An 18,328-nucleotide genomic window follows, 5' to 3' on the forward strand; every position below is an offset into this window, starting at 1 on the left:
TTTGATTTACTAAATATTCTTTGAAGGACTAGTTTGATTTAATGATTTCTATGTTGAGGACTGAAATGATTTAATATCTTTTCGTGTTTGGTCTTTTAGTGCAGGATTTAATCCCTGCTGTTCAGGAAGTTTTTCCAAGAGTTCACCACCGCTTCTGCGTGTGGCATTTGTGGCGCAATTTCTCGAAACAGTGGGGTAGTTGTGAAACCTTGTGTGGGAATGTGCAAGGTCAAGGACAACAGCTGAATTTGATAGAAACATGAAGAGAGTTAAGTTGATCAACGAGAAAGCTTGGCAGTATCTTGATAAATGGCCAAAAGAGGCATAGACGAAGGCGCATTTCAGTGAGGTTCCGAAAGTGGATAACATATGCAACAATGTCTGTGAGTCATTCAATGCAAAGATCAAACACAAAAGAAGTAAGCCTATCCTGACCCTGGCTGAGGAAGTTAGGAGAATCATCATGAAGAGTATGGTTGATAACAAAAAGAAGTTGCAGAACTACCAAGGAATTCTCTCTCCTGTTTCAGCAAAGTAGGTTGGAAGCTATGACAATGTTGTCCCGCCATTGGGCTCCTCAGTGGTCTGGTGATGAAAAAGAGGAGTTGTACGAAGTGCATGGCTGGCCGACCAATATGGTGGTTGACCTGGGCAAGCACACATGCACCTGTAGGTTTTGGCAACTTACAGGTAACAACTTTCTTCTCTTACTTAATTAACAATGTCTTCATTCATGATAGTATGTTTAATGTATCAATTTGTTTGGCTTGAAAGGAATGTCGTGTATGCATGCAATATCGGCAATACAAGATAAGAATGACAAGAGACCTGAAGAATATGGCCATGAGTGGTTAAAGATGGAAACGTATAAGCGTACTTACTGTTTTAATGTCAATCCGGTTAAGGGGCAGGATCTATGGAAAAAAACGCCACATCCAGCACCAGTCCCACCCCCAGTGAAGCCTAAACCTGGGAGGCCAACAAAGAAGCGAAGAAGGGACAAAGAAGAACAACCGAGTGGGTCAAAGACAACAATGAAAAGAAAATACAACCCAATCCGATGCATGTACTGTGATGAGGTTGGACACAACAAAAGAGGGTGCGCAAAGAAAAAGGCTGTGGATGCTGAGGAACATGCCAAGCAGATGCAGCTACAATTGGCAGTTGTTATCCCTGCTCCAGAAGGTGCTGAACCTGAAGTAAATGCTGCCCCTACTGATACTGATATTGGTATAGAAGTTGAGGCACCTATGCCTTCACTTCCATCACCCACTCAGGCTGACTCAGAGAGTGACAGTAGTGAATCGGAATGTATCCCACCAACCCAAGAGCCCCTACAGGTAGTATCATCACTCCTAACTCCTAAAAAAATTTGAATGTAGCCTAATCATGTAACAAACTCATTTGGTACTGGATCATACAGGATCAATTGATAGGTAGGCCACCTAAGTTGCAAGTGATCAAAAGAAAAGCAAGGTTAACATCCTCCCCTAAGCATATTGCAACTGGATCTGTGGCTGTTTCTGCTAAGACCATTAAGGGGACAAGTTCTGGAACTGTTAAGCGGTTGGAAAAATTCATGACCTTTGTGCCTACTCCAGGCTTCAAGGCTCCAAGGAAGACTGATGACAAAGTTTGATTTGTTAGGAATGTGTAGTTGTTGACTCATTTTGTGTATGACACAACATTCTGTTTGTAACTTTTGTGTGTCGTAATTTAGTCTATGGACAATGTATTTGTCAGTTAAGAACCTTATGACTTTGTTCTGCTATTTCTCTATTAAGACAATGTGACAATTAGCCGTCAATGACAAGTTACTATTAAGATTACTTACTGTCTTCATTTTGTTTATGCCTCAACATAATTCATGCAAACACAGAATTAATTGCCAAATTTTATAAAATTATCTACATTTGATAGGGAATTGCTTCCAACTTCAAATAACTACTCCCATTCAAATCAACAACTTCAATACATCATTACATGTTCATAGAGGATAACTGGGTTCATTTAGAAGTACATAAGAAACAACAAAGTATCACAACTACTACAAACAGTAAAATCATTAGCAGTTTCAAAGCTCTAACTTCAGCTTCTAAAGTGCCCAACTTCCATGCCACCTTCACCCTCCATTCATCATACTCACCTTCAACCTCCATATCAGCTCCTGCATCTTTCTTTGTACCACACACATCCACTGCTTCAAATTCATCATCATCAACCCACTTAAAATAATTGCAGTGACTGCCCTTCTGCAATTTCAGATGGGAGTAAACAAAAAAATCAGAGAACACCCAACAACATATAACAACATGAAAAAGCTTTAACTTCCTTTACCATCACTCATCCGGTACCTTGGACATGCATGGAACAATCTATTCGGATTCTCCGCTGTCCCAGATTTCTTAATCACAGTCTTTAGAGCACAGAAACATGATCCATCATGAGCATTCACCCTCCTCATTCGCTTCGAAACACTGGATCCATGACTGTCGTGCGATGCATGTGACAAACCGCCACCACAACCACCATATCCTCTCTCCATCCACGCAGCCAGCTAGGGATTATGCCTCCTACTTACCTCTACAGCCACCGAAAGTGATCACCTCAATGTATTTATCGTTCGAATTGGAATTAGGATTTATAAACTCGAAGGACTAATTTGATGTCTTAAACAAAACTTATCTTGTCAGCAACAACATGCAACAGCCTGGCATTAGCCAACTTGACAGTTAACGGGCCACGTAAGCGGCCGTTTGCCATCTCATCAGCCGAGAAGACGGAAGAATGAACGTGATCAACACAAGTATTTTTCGAGGACTTTTTGATTAATTTTGACTTTCGAGAACAAAAATGGAGATCGAAGACACTTTCGGCCTTCGAAATCGAAATTGACTATTAACTCAAAACAGAGCATCAACACTCGTTCAAATTTGAGAAATTCCCAAATCCTGACTAAGGCCACGGGTTAAACCGTTAAACAACAACAAAATTAATATGCCACAAAATGGCACTTTGCAGTTTGCAGGTGTCAGTATCAGTCAATGGAGGGAAGGGCATGTTTCGCTTGCACCTGTTGAGCCCATCCTCCAACCACAGCAACGACCTCCGACTAAAGTTGCCGGGAAGAACCATCCGCCGGCCAGCTCCTCACTCTCATCCCATGGCCGAGCTGATAAATTCGACCCATTCTTCTGTTTGTGATTTCCATGAGGTAAAATTTCGTACTTTTTTTTGCATTGTTTTATTAAATTTCTTCTGCCTTGTTTGCTGAATTAATTTCTGAGTTAATCCCTACCCTCTGCACCAGCAGTAATGAGCGCAGGTGGTTCTGCTTGCAACAAGACACAATTGCCTTCAGTTCAGTTCAGTTCTCTTGTTTTTACTCATTGCTCCAAAAGAACAAGTTCAACTTCAAAGATGAGAGATGATCCTCTATCTTGTTGCTGTTACTGTTGCACCATTCATGAATCGTTTCTCGAATTTCTCAACCCTTTCCTTCTGGAACTCCAATATAAGACAAGCTGTGAACCAAGGCCATGTACAAAAAGCCCTTCTTCTTTTCCGCCAAATGAAGCAAACTGGGGTTACACCCAATGGTTCCACCTTTCCCTTCGTTGCAAAAGCCTGTGCCAGAATCTCCCGTCTCAGGAACTCCAAAATGATCCATGCCCATGTTGCCAAATCCTGCTTTCAGTCCAATGTTTTTGTGCAAACCGCGATGGTTGATATGTACGTTAAATGTGGTCATCTGGAAGATGCACACCATGTGTTTGTTGGAATGCCCACTAGGGATATTGCTTCTTGGAATGCAATGCTTGCAGGTTTTTCTCAGAGGAGTTTTGTTGACAGGTTTTTCTGTCTACTGCATGAGATGAGGCATACTGGGATTCATCCTGACTCAGTCACTGTCTTGCTCCTGATTCAATCTGTTTTGGATTTGAAAAACCCAAATTTTGTGAATGCAGTGCATTGTTTTGCAATTCGAATTGGAGTTCATATTGATGTTTCTGTCGCAAACACTTTGATTGCTGTGTATGCTAAATGTGGTGACTTGTGTTCATCAGAGATAGTATTTGATGAAATTGACAGTAGTATTAGGTCTGTTGTCTCATGGAATTCTATGATTGCAGCATATGCAAATTTTGAAAAGTATGACAAGGCTGTTGATTGTTATAAAGGGATGCTTGATTGTGGGCTTTTGCCGGACATTAGTACAATCCTCAATTTGCTTTCATCATGTGTGCAACCCAAAGCACTATTTCAAGGTCTGCTGATTCATTCTCATGGAATTCAGTTAGGTTGTGATGCTGATGTGTGTGTGGTGAATACTCTTATTTCTATGTATTCCAAGTGTGGGGATGTCCATTCTGCAAGATTATTGTTTGATGGCATGTCTGTCAGAACTTGTGTTTCATGGACTGTAATGATTAGTGGGTATGCGGAGAAAGGATATATGGATGAGGCATTAAACTTGTTTAATACAATGGAAGCATCAGGCGAAAATCCAGATTTGGTTACTGTGCTTGCTTTGATTTCAGGTTGTGGTCAAACAGGATCTCTTGAACTTGGGAAATGGATTGATAATTACTCTATTAACAAAGGGTTGAAAGAAAATATTGTAGTTTGTAATGCACTAATTGACATGTATGCAAAGTGTGGAAGTTTTAGCAATGCTAAGGAGCTTTTCTATTCTATGGCTAACAAAACTATCGTCACCTGGACAATCATGATTACAGCTTGTGCTTTGAGTGGAGATGTTAAGGATGCTTTGGACCTGTTTCTTGTGATGGTGCAGATGGGAATGAAACCAAACCACATAACATTTCTTGCTGTTCTCCAAGCTTGTGCTCATGGAGGTTTACTTGAAAGAGGATTGGAGTGCTTCAGCATGATGACACAAAAGTATGGTATAAGGCCTGGTATAGACCACTATTCATGTATGGTTGATCTTCTTGGTCGTAAAGGACAACTGAGAGAAGCTTTAGAAATTATTGAATGTATGCCATTTGAACCTGATGCTGGTATATGGAGTGCATTGCTGTCTGCATGCAAACTGCATGCTAAGATGGAGATGGCCAAATATGTTTCAGAGAGGCTATTTCAGTTGGAGCCCCGTGTGGCAGTTCCATATGTGAAGTTGGCTAACATATATGCATCAGCTGGGATGTGGGATGGAGTTGCAGCTATAAGAAGAAAGATGAAATATCTTCAAGTGAGAAAATGTCCTGGACAAAGCATTATCCAAGTGAGTGGCAACACTCATATCTTTACAGTTGAATATAGACATCACCCTGAAGCCTTGTATATATATGATATACTAGATGGCTTGACTTCTCATTCTAGACAAGCCCAACTAACAAATTCAGAGGTAATTTCGAACATGGATATTATTGATTTATGATGTACATTTTGTTGAGTATATATTCTCGCTCATGGAAATAAAATTCTTAATTAAATGAATGTAGTGATTATTCATTTCTCACTTAATTTCGTTTTAATAAATACTTTTCCTGGTCTGATCACTGAATCACATTCAAATCAATCCAATCAAACATGAAATAATATTTCACTGTTATATTTTTGCACTATGAAGCCAATAAGTAGGAATGGCTAATAGATGATTGGCCCTAGGCATTGTGTGGCCAAACTCAGTCATGTTCAATTCACTTGGCAAGAAGTTGTTTTTAACTTCCAATCAAAGCAATGCACAAGCTGTGCCAACACTAACCAAACCACAGTTCGGGCTAACTGCAGTCCAGGACATCCTCTTCTGCCAAACCCAAACGGTATCAGTTGGAAGTCTGAAGTCTCTCCCTCTAACATCAGTCTATCTTCCCTCAGATCTTTCTGGCCAGAATTCCTCCGGCTCAGTCCAAATTCTAGGGTCTCATAATTTTCCATGCATTTATTATGACCCTGGAATTTTTTGGTATGAAGAAATTTTCAACATTGCAATCTTTCATAGATGGTGTGGTACCAGTAATGGTGACACTGGATGGATTCTCAAGGTTTCCTTGATGAACATGTCTAAATACTTCAACTTTTCCAATTTTGATTCCTCCACCACCCTATTTATACTCGCCATATATTCCAACTCCATTTAAACTTTCTTCATCACCCCTGGATTCTTTATTACTGAAAGTGCTCACTCAATTGCTGTAGCTGAACTGTTCATTGAACCAACCAGCACATCCTATGTAGGAATTAAAGAAAATTAAAATGCGGTAGAGAAACATGCATAGAAGAAATATCTATTCTTACAATAATAAGCAACAAGAAAAATTATCTTTTATTTCTCATTTGCGATTCTCTATCACTTTTATTCTCCCCATTTTGTTGGGTCTTACCAATGAATCTTATTCAAAGAGACCTAGTAAAGCAATTACATTTTTTTTTTTTGCCTAACCCCTTTCATTGTGAAGACGATAAGAAGGAATGGCAAATAGATGGTTGGCCCTAGGCATTGAGAGGCCAAACTCCTCACTCATGTCTAATTCACTTGGCAACAAGTTATTCGGTAACTTCCAATCAAAGCAATGCACAAGCTGGGCCACCACTAACCGGACAACAGTTAGGGCTAGCTGTATTCCAGGGCATCCTCTTCTGCCAGATCCAAATGGTATAAATCGGAAGTCTCTCCCTCTAAAATCAACGTCTATTCGCTCAAACCTTTCTGGCCAAAATTCTTCTGGCTTAATCCAAGCACTTAGATCTCTCATAATTGCCCATGCATTTATTATCACCCTGGATTTCTTGGGTATGAAGAAATCTCCAACCTTGCAATCTTCCATGGATTGGTGTGGTATTAGTAATGGCCCCACTGGATGGATCCTAATGGTTTCCTTGATGACCATGTCCAAATACTCCAATTTGTCCAAGTCTGATTCCTCCACTACCCTCTTTATTCCCACCACAGATTCCAACTCCATTTGAAGATTCTTCATCACCCTTGGATGCTTTATTAGCTCTGAAAGTGCCCACTCTATTGCTGCAGCTGAAGTATCTGTTGAAGCCAGCATCATATCCTGTGTGAAATATAAAGGATAATCATAACTTGGAAACATGCATAAATGAGAACTACGATATATCTATTAATAGTAATAAATAATAATCAGTGTGAGGAGCTTTTATGTCAATTAGGATTGCCCAAATTTGTATGACAAGTGAAGTACTAAGAGTATCCACTAAAGATAAGATCACTTTAAAAATTTCTTATATAAGAAAAATTTTTTCAAACATTTATGAAAAATTACTCAAATGATCATGTTGGTGACAAAATTATCCATTCTTTTTGTAGATTTGTCAAAGAAATCAAGCCATTTAGATATATAAATGAACTTTCTATCTTATATGAATTTTTGTTTTCGGTCAACAATTTTGGTACTTCACTATTTGTATGATTTGGAAATGCTGAATTATATATGTCATTTACCAGCAATATGGCTTTGATATCCAGGCGATCAACACGATAATCAGATTCTTCAGTGCCAAGAAAGCCCAACATGACATCCACAAAGTCCTTGACCTTGTCTTCTTTGCTCTCTGATTGAATGTGCTCGTCAATAACTTTCTCAAAAAAGTTATCAAATATTTTCCCCGTTGCCTTCATGCCCTTAGTTAATCCTTGAAGGTTAAGTGCACCAACATACGGAATATAGTCACCTATGTTTGGAACGGCGGCTAAACGCAATGACTCTTGCATCACAGATTTGAACCCTTTTTTATCCATGTCCTGATCCATGTATTTCTTCCCCAGAACCATTCTACAACTCATGTTAGCACTCAGTGTTGCAATCTTGGCACTAACATCAACGGCAACACCATCATTGGCTGCATCTCTCAGAAGCTTGATAAACAAGTTAATCTCCTCTTGCCTCATGCTTCTGAAAGAGTTGATCTTTGTTTGGCTTAGTAGTTCCAAGGTGCACATCTTACGCATGTTGCGCCAATAAGGACCGTATTCACCAAAGGCAATGTCCCTCTGCCCACAAAAGATGTACTTTGCAGCTTCACTAGGTGGTCTACTTGCAAAGACATGGTCATGGATCTTAAGGAACAATTCAGCAGCTTGGGGTGAAGAAACAACTATGGTGGGAACAAAACCTAGGCGCAAGTGCATGATAGATCCATATTTTTGTGCTAGCCGGTGAAGATCACGATGAGGATTTCCCCCCAAGAGGTGAAGGCTTCCCAAGATTGGCAACCCTCTTGGACCAGGAGGTAATCTCTTAGCCTTGTTGTTGGATCCCCATAGCCACAGACAAATAAGTGAAAAAAAAATTATTGCTATGAAAAACATCTAAGCAATTTTGAATTGTTGAATGTTGATATTTTAATTTGATACGGAGAGTGTCTCTCGACTTGCAATATATAGGTGAAGTGCAGATATCTGTAGACAAGATTTAAAGGTTAAACCATGTGCAAAATAATTTAAAGATATAAGTTTTTAGTTAAAATATGTTCTAAGAACACATATTAAGAATATAAAAATAAAAAGTTTTAAATTTTTATGTATTCGATATATTAAAAATGTAAAAGTTTTAGTTAAATATTTTCTTATGAAAATAAATGTGTGAGAAAACGATAAATAGGTCCCTAACTGTTTATCTCAAAGACAAAGAAGTCTTCGACTAATGAAAAATACAAAAACGTTTCTCAATTTTCTAAAATGCGAGACATCTAAGTCCCTCTAGGGACTTATTTGTCCTTAACTCCTTATATATTTTGGACGGAAGGACTTAGATGTCTCACATTTTAGAAGGTGAGGGACGTTTTTGTAGTTTTAATTAGTCAAGGATTTATATGTTTTCGAATTAAAAAGTCAAGTATCTATTTATCTTTTTTTCTAAATGTGTTTTTAAGGGATTATCCTTAAACACTCCTTTAGTAAATAAGGAGTGTTATACTCCTTGTTAATTAAATAACAATACTATTTGCACATCAAAATCAGTCATTGTATATTTGTATATAAATATATGTATAGTTTAAATTATTTTTAGTGTGTATTTTATATCTTAATGTACTATGACTGATTTTGGTATACATCTAATATGGTTCATTAAACAGATCTAAATTCTCTATTTATTATATTTTATTTCAATGGCTTAGATTTAGAAGTTAAAATTTAAGGCTTATGGTTTAGAATCTAAGATTCAGAGTTCATAATTTATGATTTAGAGTTTATAATTTAAAATTTAGAATTTAAAAAAATTTATGATTTAGGTTTTTAGAGAGCGCTGTACCCTTTACTTTCTTGAGAGCTCATTAACATTCTTTGTTTTTAAGACACATTTTTAAAAGACCCTTAATTTAATTAGTAATAAAGTCTGCAAGCAATAATGCTGTAAAAGCAGCTTTTGACTTTAACAAAATAAAACAAAATAAAAAAGAAGAGTTGGTAGAGAATTCGTAAAAGCCACAAAATCAATCTTGAAAAGGTTAAATTTCGATACAGTAAAGTGAGAGGAATTCGACACAAATATCCCTCCCAATAAAAAACCACAAATATTGCAGAACATAGTCTGATTTAGACTCATCAACACCATTTTAGCTGAATATGTAATCAATAAACTCATTTTCTTCTTTCTTTCTTTTTTAATCATCATCTTCATTTTTTTCTTACTATTTTTTCGTTCATTCTTTATTGAGAAAACAAAAGCTGTCTCTTATAATAGGCACATCAAGACCTCGCTGAATATGTAATTAATAAACTCGTTTTCTTCTTTTCTTTTTTTTTTTTGCCCCTTTGTTTTGCTTCTTCCTTTTCTTTTTTCATTTTATCTTTTTTTTTTTAATCATTGTCATCATTCTTTTTTCTTACTATTTTCTCTTCATTCTTTATTTAGCTGGATAACTTAAGTATGTTTTTTTTATCATAAAAAGAAGGAAAAAAAATAGAGAATGCAGATGAAGATAGAGACAATTGACAAAAGTCAATAGCTGTAACCATTAAGAGAGCAATGGCAGAAAAGCGAGGAATGGAACTAGGTATCTCTTATATTCACTTACCTAACTGCTACATTGGCATACATAAGTCATGTGCATCTAACTGATTAACTAACTGAGCTAACTGTCAGCTTGTAAATGCAACTCACATACAAGTGAAATGACATTCTAATGCAAGCAATCCATGACAACAATAAAGAAAAAAAATAGAGAAGAGAATAACATGAAGGAGAGAACTAGAAGATAGAAGAAAGAGAACATACATGATTTTCGTTTTGATTAAAACCGTGGTGATGGCTAAAAAACTGTACGGAAGTGATAATTGTTTTCTATGACTACAAAGATTATTTTATATTCTTCACTTTTTCTATGTATGTTTGGTCTATGTAGGATATGCTAGATGGCTTGACTTCTCATTCTAAACAAGTAACTAGTTCAGAGGTAAATTTCGAACATGAATATTTATTGATATGTGGTGTTTATTTTTCTGTGTTTGGTATTAGATTTTGCTAGTATGTAGTGGTAATTTATTTCCCAACGAATCTTTTCTCCCTTTTTTCGCCAGGTCTTTCCTATCAGCGAATCACATTCTAGTCGATCTAATGAAATATTATATAAATACCATTACATTGTTTTCCTAACCACTTTCATTGTTGAGCCGATAAGTAGGAATGGCAAATAGATTATTGGCCCTAGGCATTGTCAGGCCAAACACCTCATTCATGTCCAACTCACTTGGCAACATCCCATTTGGTAACTTCCAATCAAAGCAATGCACAAGTTGTGCCACCATTAATCGAACCACAGTTAGCCCTAACTGTAATCCAGGACATGCTCTTCTGCCAGACCCAAATGGTATCAGTTGGAAGTGTTTCCCTTTAACATCGATGTCTTGTCCCTCAAATCTCTCTGGCCAGAATTCCTCTGGCTCAGTCCAAGCACTTGGGTCTCTCATAATTGTCCATGCATTTATTATCACCCTGGAATTTTTGGGTATGAAGAAATCTGCAACCATGCAATCTTCCACAGATTGGTGTGGTATTAGTAATGGTCCCACTGGATGAATCCTCATGGTTTCCTTGATGACCATGTCTAAATACTCCAATTTGTCCAAGTCTGACTCCTCCACCACCCTATTCAAACCCACCACAGATTCCAACTCCATTTGAACTTTCTTCATCACCCTTGGATGCTTTATTAGCTCTGAAAGTGCCCACTCAATTGCTGTAGCTGAAGTGTCCATTGAACCAACCAGCATATCCTATGTAGGAACTACGAAAATTAAAATGCGATATAAAGGAACATGCGTAAGTGAAATCTATGACATCTACTTGTAAAAGTTAGGACTTTGAAAAATCTCTACTATTTGTAGTTTACCAACAATATTGCTTTGATATTAGGCTGTTCCATACGATATTCAGATTCTTCAGTGCCAACAAAGCTCAACATGACATCCACAAAGTCCTTAGCTTTGTCTTTTTTGTTTTCTGATAGCATGTGCTCATGTATAACTTTGTCAAGGAAGTCATCAAAGATTTTGCGCACTTTCTTCATGCGCTTAATTAACCCTTGAAGATCAAGTGCACCTATGTAAGGAATAAAGTCACCTATGTTTGGAGTTGCTGCCAAATACAATATCTCTTGCATCACAGCTTTGAACCCTTTCTCGTCCAAGTCGTCGTCCATGTACTTCTTTCCCAAAATCATTCTACAACTCATGTCTGCACTTAGTGCTGCAACCTTGGCACTAAGATCAACAGCAACTCCATCACTGGCGGTTTCTCTCATAAGCTTGATAAATAGGTCAACCTCCTCTTGCCTCATGCTTTTGAAGGAGTTGATTTTGGTGTGGCTCAGTAATTCCAATGTGCACATCTTACGCATGTTGCGCCAGTAAGGGCCATATTCAGCAAAAACCATATTTCTCTGCTCCCAAGAGATGTACTTTGCAGCTTCAATAGGTGGTCTGCTAGCAAAGACATGGTCATGTGTTTTGAGGAACAATTCAGCAGCTTGGGATGAAGAAACAACAATGGTTGGCACAAAACCTAGGCGCAGGTACATGATGGGTCCATGTTTTTGTGCTAGTTTGTGCAGAACGCGATGGGGGTTAGCTCCCAGCTTGTGAAGGCTCCCCAAGATTGGCAATCCTCTTGGACCAGGAGGTAATCTCTTACCCTTCTTGCTGCATCCCCATAGCCACAGACAAGTTAAAGAAACCAAGAATATTGCTATGGAAAACATCAGAACAATTTTCGGTGTGTTGAATGTTGATACTTAAGTTCCGTGTTTGTAAGGCGTTAGTGGTATTTTAAAAAGTGAATTGGTGGTTCAAAGAAAGCTGATTGTTACTTGTGATTCCAAGAGTGTTACTCAGTTTCTTCCCAAAGCCAAAAACTGCAGAAATAGTGAGGATAAGATGGTGAAAACGGTTCTTAGGTAATGGGAAGTCACAATCCAACATTCATTGAGACAAAGCAGCCATTGATCTTGGCGGACCACTCTCCGGTAGATATTTTACATTACAACCAAAAAAGAAAGAAAAGACAAGTAGCTGCTTAGATTCAATGTTGAGTGAATCAGTTGTCATTTTCTCTTATTATCTTGCAACTACCTACGACAATCTCTATGTATACTCTTTATTTCTTGTTCTTTTTCAAACTACGTAGGACACCACCATCGGTCCCTCCTCCAACCAGACTTGCTCTTCCAATTTAGATTTTATCTGATAGGAAAATATCTTTATGGATTGGAGAAATATCAAATGTCTTCTCTTACAAGTTACAATGATGAGCACTCGTCAAGGTAAATGATAATTAATTTCTCACTGGGATTATTTTTTCTCCAACCACAGAGGAAATGAAAAAGACAAGTAGCTGTGCGTTGAGTGAATCAATCACGTGTTCTCATTTTCATCTACAGTGCTATACCAAATTACCAATCTCTATATCTCTGTCTACTCTTTATTTCTTCGTTTTCATACTACGTTCAGCACCACTCTCGGTCGCTCCAACTAGACCCACTATTCCAATTTAGACTCTCTGATAGGAAGATATTTTCATGTATAGAAGAAATATCTATTCGTACAATGATGAGCACAATGTAATGGACTATAAGATCTTCGGAGTGTCATCACCACCAATATTAGCTATTATGGTGAGAGAATCAAGGTTTTATAAAGTTTCATTTATTTATTTTCTTTAGGTCTTGATATAATTTTTGTAAGAATATTTGGGTAAATATTTAGAAAGAGCATGAAAAAAATAAAACAAAATTCAAACTCTAAACCCTTTTTTTCATTTTTCAAAAAATATTTCAGTTATTCACCAAAAAAATTAACTTAAAAAAAATTAAACCCTTTTATTTTTTAATTATACTTGAAAAAAATTATATCAAAATATGATCTCTAAAATTTTTTTAATATATATTTAATATCTAATTTGTTTATCATATCTTTAAATTTTTCAAAAACTTATTTGTCGTTAACATCTTTTATGATTAGTTTTATCAGTAATATAGACTTTTGGATTTTGTGTTGATGGTTTTCTCCATTCATTTTTGTTTCTTAACAACACAGGTCACTCCAACCAATTTTAAGAGAATAAATGAGTTAATAGTCAATTTGATTTTTGAAATTTGAAATTAGAATTAAATTAACTTTTAAAATTTTAATTAATTCAAATTGGACTCCAAATTTACAATAGTGATTCGTATTAACGACATGCTAATTTGAGACGTTAATGTATCACGTTGGGTAAAATAAAACAACGTTCACATCCAATTTTTAATGAAATAACCTCATTAATGGAATTAAAACACATTTTTGTTCACTAATAATGATCATGAAAGCCAATGAGTAATAGTTCAAATGATATATACTTTTTTTTTGAAAATAAAAGCTCAACACAACAAGGTGGAGCACAAAGGTCCAGACAAAAATCCAAAAGAGATAAAAATAAAGACACAATCCGAACTCGAAGTTATCTCCGGCATAGCCATCAACAACTAAAAGGATCCACACCCCTCCACTCGTTAGCACTAATAAAGGTCATGCTGATAATTTCTTCAACGCCTTTGCTTATATTCTGGAATAGCCTCCTATTCCTTTCTAGCCAAATGTTCCACAGAATCGTACAGAAGCACCTCAAACGCTGTTTTTGGTTCTCCTTACTCCTCGGTTCCTCTGTCCAGCTTAAAAAATGCTCTTTCATCGAGCCTGGATAACACCATTGTCGGTCAAAAGCTGAAATCCAAGCACTCCACACCTGCCATGCAAAAGTACAGCCTAGAAACAAGTGATGTATATGTTCCACCTCATTATTGCAAAACACACAAATATTATCTTCCTGAGTAATAACACCAAGCCGACTTAGCCTTTCCTTTGTGTTCACTCGGCCGACTAGCACAAACCAAGTAAAAAGCTCTACTCTTGGTGGGACCAATCCTTTCCAAATAGTCCTGGTAAAGCTGAAGCTGGTTATCTCCTCCGGGATCAGGTCTTCCTGCATTGCCTGCACAAATGAGTTAGTTGAATAAACACCTTGCCTATCATATTTCCACACCACTCTATCCTCTCTATTATGTGCTAGTTTCACAGGTCTCAATGCCTCATGCAATTGGCTCAGAAGTTCTAATTCCCATTGAAAGAGCTCACGCCTCCATTGGAAATTCCAAATCCACTCTAACCCATCCCAAAACCCACAGTCCCCTATAACAGATCCTCCTTGGTTTGAAACAGAGAAAAGCCTCGGAAACCGATCCCTTAGAGGCCCACCAATAAGCCAAAAATCCTCCCAAAATCGAGTCCGTTGCCCATCGCCCACCTCCATTGACAAGCCTGTGATCATCTTCTCCCTAATCTGTTGATTTGTTTCATGTACTTGGCAGATATCCTTCCAAGGGCCTCCTCTAGTAGGTAGTAGTTGAGTTGAGAGTAACTCATTTGGGTTCAGATTATGGCAGGAACACACTACCTTCTTCCACAACGGGCACTCTTCTTTCGCAAACCTCCACCACCATTTAAACAACAGGGCAGTGTTTCGAAGCACAGCATCCCCAACTCCCAATCTGCCTAACTTTTTAGGAGCTTGCACCATTTAGATTTTTTAGATTTTAGCAGGTTATATACAATCAAATTTATTAATTCTTATTGAACTAAACCTTAATATGTCGAGCATGAGACAACAGAAACTAAACTAAACCTGCGAAGTGAGAGAAATGTTGGCAACAACAGAACACATTGTAAAAGAAGATTATTTGTGGTTGATATTTTTTAGATTATTTTTGTCAACAATATAAACTTTCAGATACTTTGATAGTTTACCTATGATATATAGCACAATATATTTTATAAAATTTTTATTTAGATTTTAGCAGGTTATATACAATCAAATTTATTAATTCTTATTGAACTAAACCTTAATATGTCGAGCATGAGACAACAGAAACTAAACTAAACCTGCGAAGTGAGAGAAATGTTGGCAACAACAGAAGGAAAACAACACATTGTAATCCTCCCCATCCCACAATTGTGGCAACTGTCAACTGCTTAACCACTTTCATTCTGAAGCCTATAAGTAGGTATCGCAAATAAATGATTGGCCCTTGGCATAGTGAGACCAAACTCCTCAGTCATGTCCAATTCAGATGCCAACATCTTATTTGGTAACTTCCAATCAAAGCAATGCACAAGTTGTGCCACCACCAACCGAACCACTGTTAGACCTAACTGCAATCCAGGGCATCCTCTTCTCCCAGACCCAAATGGTATAAATTGGAAATCTCTACCTTTGATGTCAATCTCTCTTCCCTCAAATCTCTCCGGCCAGAACTTCTCTGGCTCACTCCAAGCACTTGGGTCCCTCATGATTGCCCATGCATTTATTATGACTCTTGATTTCTTGGGTATGAAGAAATCTCCAACCATGCAATCTTCCATAGATTGGTGTGGTATTAGTAATGGTGCCACTGGATGGATCCTCATGGTTTCCTTGATGACCATGTCCAAATATTCTAACTTGTCTAAGTCTGACTCCTCCACCATTCTCTTCATACCAACCACAGATTCTAACTCTATTTGAAGTTTTTTCATCACTCTTGGATGCTTTATTAGCTCTGAAAGTGCCCACTCTATTGCCGTTGCTGATGTGTCCACTGAACCTGCCAGCATATCCTGTCATAAAATATATACAACAAGGTGTTATCTACAGTGCCAATAGTTGCCTAAGATACATATATACGGATGGATCACACATTGACAGCTTTTTCCAAAATCATATATCAAGACCAAATTTGGTTTAAAAATTGGTCATACAACAAATCACACATACATGCATAACTTAAAGGCGAGTGTCCAAAAATAATTAGGTCAAGTATTATAAGATGTGATTCCATTTACCAGCAATATGGCTTTGATATTAGGGCGTTCAAGACGGTATTCAGATTCCTCAGTGCCTAGAAAGCCCAACATGACATCCACAAAGTCCTTAACTTTATCTTCTCTGTTCTCAGATGATTGCAAGTGGTCATCAATAACTTTCTCAAAAAACTCATCAAATTTTTTCCCCACAGCCTTCATGCGCCTAGTTAAGCCTTGAAGATCAAGTTTACCAATATAAGGAATATAATCACCTATGTTTGGAGTTGCCGATAATTGCATCCCTTCTTGTATAACACTCTTGAAACCCTTCTCATCCAAGTCTTTGTCATCGTATTTCTTCCCAAAAACCATTCTACAACTCATGTCAGCACTCGCTGTTGAAACCTTAGCACTGACATCCACAGCAACTCCATCTTTTGCTGCTTCTCTAAGAACGTTGATCAATGATTCAACCTCCTCTTGCCTCATGCGTCTGAATGAGTTAATCTTTGTTTGGCTTAGTAGTTCCAAGGTGCACATCTTTCGCATGTTGCGCCAATAAGGACCATATTCACCAAAACTCATGTTCCTCTGCTCCCATGCAATGTACTTTGCAGCTTCATGGGGTGGTCTACTTGCAAAAACAAGGTCATGGGTTTTAAGAAAGAGTTCAGCAGCTTGTGGAGAAGAGACAACAATGGTTGGCACCAAACCTAGGCGCAGGTACATGATTGGTCCATGTTTTTGTGCTAGTTTGTGAAGATCAAGATGAGGATTATCTCCCAACTTATGAAGGCTACCCAAAATTGGTAACCCTCTTGGACCAGGAGGTAATTTCTTGTTCTTGTTGGTGAATCCCCATAGCCAGAGACAAGCAAGAGAGACTAGAAATATTGCTATACAAATCATCTTTAATTAGGGAATGGTGTTCAAATTGCTATGAGGAGTAATGTATATAATTACTAGGCTTATATAATGTATAAGACATAGTGAAGGGAACTTTGGTGTTGTAAGCGAAACTATACAATCCTAGAAGTTGTGACGTTTGAATTATAGTGACTAGTGAGCTGAAATTTCAAAAGAACACGAGAATACAAAAAAGCATTCATAGCCTCAGAATAATATATGCCGGCTCTGATGTAGCTCGCAACTTTCGTCATTTTGTATGTAAAAATATAAACGTCATTACGACCATGATTTTGTAGAATTTGTTTCTTTTGTCGCGGTATGTGCATGATGTATTGGTGTGGACTGTGGACCAGGTGGTAATTTCTTGTTCTTAGACTTTTACTTTTCGTATCTTTCGCAATGTCATTGTCAATTGATTTAAAATAAAAATTTTTTGAGACAAATCACAAATGACCTCAGTTGAAGTAATTTTAAGATCTACGGGAAGCAAGCAGTTGAACTCATCGAAACTGATTAATGTGATTTTGTACCATATTATAATAGTGTTGAAGAGTCAAAAGACTTTATCCAAGAAAAGTGTAACATGTTCTATACTTGCCAGTAAATCATCCAGGTGTGGAGCATGCAGATTGGGATTAAGTTTCTCTAAAATAAAAAATTTGATAAAATAAGAATATAAGTTATCTTTAAATTAAGATAATAAAAATTATAACCCCAGCAGATTGTATCATAGGTTGTCCTTCAAAAAGTGGGCAATTGAGTAATTCCACTCGCAAATAAATACAAACCTCACCAGAGAGAGGCCGTATGACTAGTTGACTACCATGTTCATTACAATAAAAAGCACATTTACTCAAAACAATTGTAAAACAAAGGCCGAACAGATAAAGGGAAGGAACCCATGCCCAAAAAAAAAGCCCAGAAAGTAAACTGAATGAAACGTTAATACTTAATACGTTATCCGAGTCTCTGCATTCTGCAACTCCACTCAGCTAAGCTTCCATGTCTGTTCTTTCTTCTTCATTTGCCAAATACAGGACAACTACAAACCTTCCAAGCTTGACTATACCACCCGTTCGAATCTCATGCGGCCCGGTTCCGACCCGGAGGAAG

The 18,328-nt window shown here is 37.5% G+C and overlaps 3 protein-coding genes and 1 long non-coding RNA gene across 11 annotated transcripts; 2 read left to right on the forward strand and 2 right to left on the reverse strand.

The window, feature by feature from the left end:
* On the forward strand, window positions 2,932-6,362 carry LOC107631123 (pentatricopeptide repeat-containing protein At4g19191, mitochondrial). Of its 2 annotated transcripts, none has more exons than XM_021119366.1 (2): window positions 2,932-3,214; window positions 3,311-6,362. In XM_021119366.1, the coding sequence occupies exon 2, from the start codon at window positions 3,428-3,430 to the stop codon at window positions 5,402-5,404; it is 1,977 nt and encodes a 658-aa protein (XP_020975025.1). In that variant the 5' UTR covers window positions 2,932-3,214; window positions 3,311-3,427; the 3' UTR covers window positions 5,405-6,362. The 2 variants fall into 2 exon arrangements, with proteins under 2 accessions (XP_020975025.1, XP_020975024.1); XM_021119365.1 differs by having other exon boundaries at window positions 2,936-3,214; window positions 3,314-6,362.
* LOC107631124 (cytochrome P450 CYP736A12) lies at window positions 6,270-17,437 on the reverse strand. 3 transcript variants are annotated; one of them, XM_021119367.1, is made up of 2 exons: window positions 16,346-17,437; window positions 6,270-7,028 (listed from the first exon to the last, which is right to left on the reverse strand). In XM_021119367.1, the coding sequence occupies exons 1-2, from the start codon at window positions 17,213-17,215 to the stop codon at window positions 6,405-6,407; spliced, it is 1,494 nt and encodes a 497-aa protein (XP_020975026.1). In that variant the 5' UTR covers window positions 17,216-17,437; the 3' UTR covers window positions 6,270-6,404. The 3 variants fall into 3 exon arrangements, with proteins under 3 accessions (XP_020975026.1, XP_020975027.1, XP_016189952.1); XM_021119368.1 differs by lacking the exon at window positions 16,346-17,437 and adding an exon at window positions 7,436-8,359; XM_016334466.2 differs by lacking the exon at window positions 6,270-7,028 and adding an exon at window positions 15,330-16,120 and having other exon boundaries at window positions 16,346-17,408.
* LOC110270324 lies at window positions 8,095-11,795 on the forward strand. 5 transcript variants are annotated; one of them, XR_002359726.1, is made up of 4 exons: window positions 8,095-8,223; window positions 9,886-9,990; window positions 10,339-10,389; window positions 11,443-11,795. It is a non-coding gene; the product is annotated as an uncharacterized LOC110270324 (long non-coding RNA). The 5 variants fall into 5 exon arrangements; XR_002359730.1 differs by having other exon boundaries at window positions 11,349-11,470; XR_002359728.1 differs by lacking the exon at window positions 11,443-11,795 and adding an exon at window positions 10,514-10,624.
* Window positions 10,556-12,761, reverse strand: LOC107631125 (cytochrome P450 CYP736A12). The gene is made up of 2 exons (XM_016334467.2): window positions 11,326-12,761; window positions 10,556-11,209 (listed from the first exon to the last, which is right to left on the reverse strand). Exons 1-2 carry the CDS (start codon window positions 12,190-12,192, stop codon window positions 10,586-10,588), a joined length of 1,491 nt encoding a protein of 496 aa, XP_016189953.1. The 5' UTR covers window positions 12,193-12,761; the 3' UTR covers window positions 10,556-10,585.

The sequence above is a fragment of the Arachis ipaensis genome, chromosome B03 (assembly GCF_000816755.2).
Source record: "Arachis ipaensis cultivar K30076 chromosome B03, Araip1.1, whole genome shotgun sequence".
Classification (NCBI taxonomy): domain Eukaryota; kingdom Viridiplantae; phylum Streptophyta; class Magnoliopsida; order Fabales; family Fabaceae; genus Arachis; species Arachis ipaensis.

Coding starts and splice junctions, on each gene's coding strand:
- LOC107631123 (XM_021119366.1), top strand. CDS start 3,428: ATGATCCTCTATCTTGTTGCTGTTACTGTTGCACCATTCATGAATCGT.
- LOC107631125 (XM_016334467.2), bottom strand. CDS start 12,192: ATGTTTTCCATAGCAATATTCTTGGTTTCTTTAACTTGTCTGTGGCTA. Junction 11,210..11,325: donor ATATCAAAGCAATATTGTTG/GTAAACTACAAA, acceptor GTTCCTACATAG/GATATGCTGGTTGGTTCAAT.
- LOC107631124 (XM_021119367.1), bottom strand. CDS start 17,215: ATGATTTGTATAGCAATATTTCTAGTCTCTCTTGCTTGTCTCTGGCTA. Junction 7,029..16,345: donor ATATCAAAGCCATATTGCTG/GTAAATGGAATC, acceptor TATTTCACACAG/GATATGATGCTGGCTTCAAC.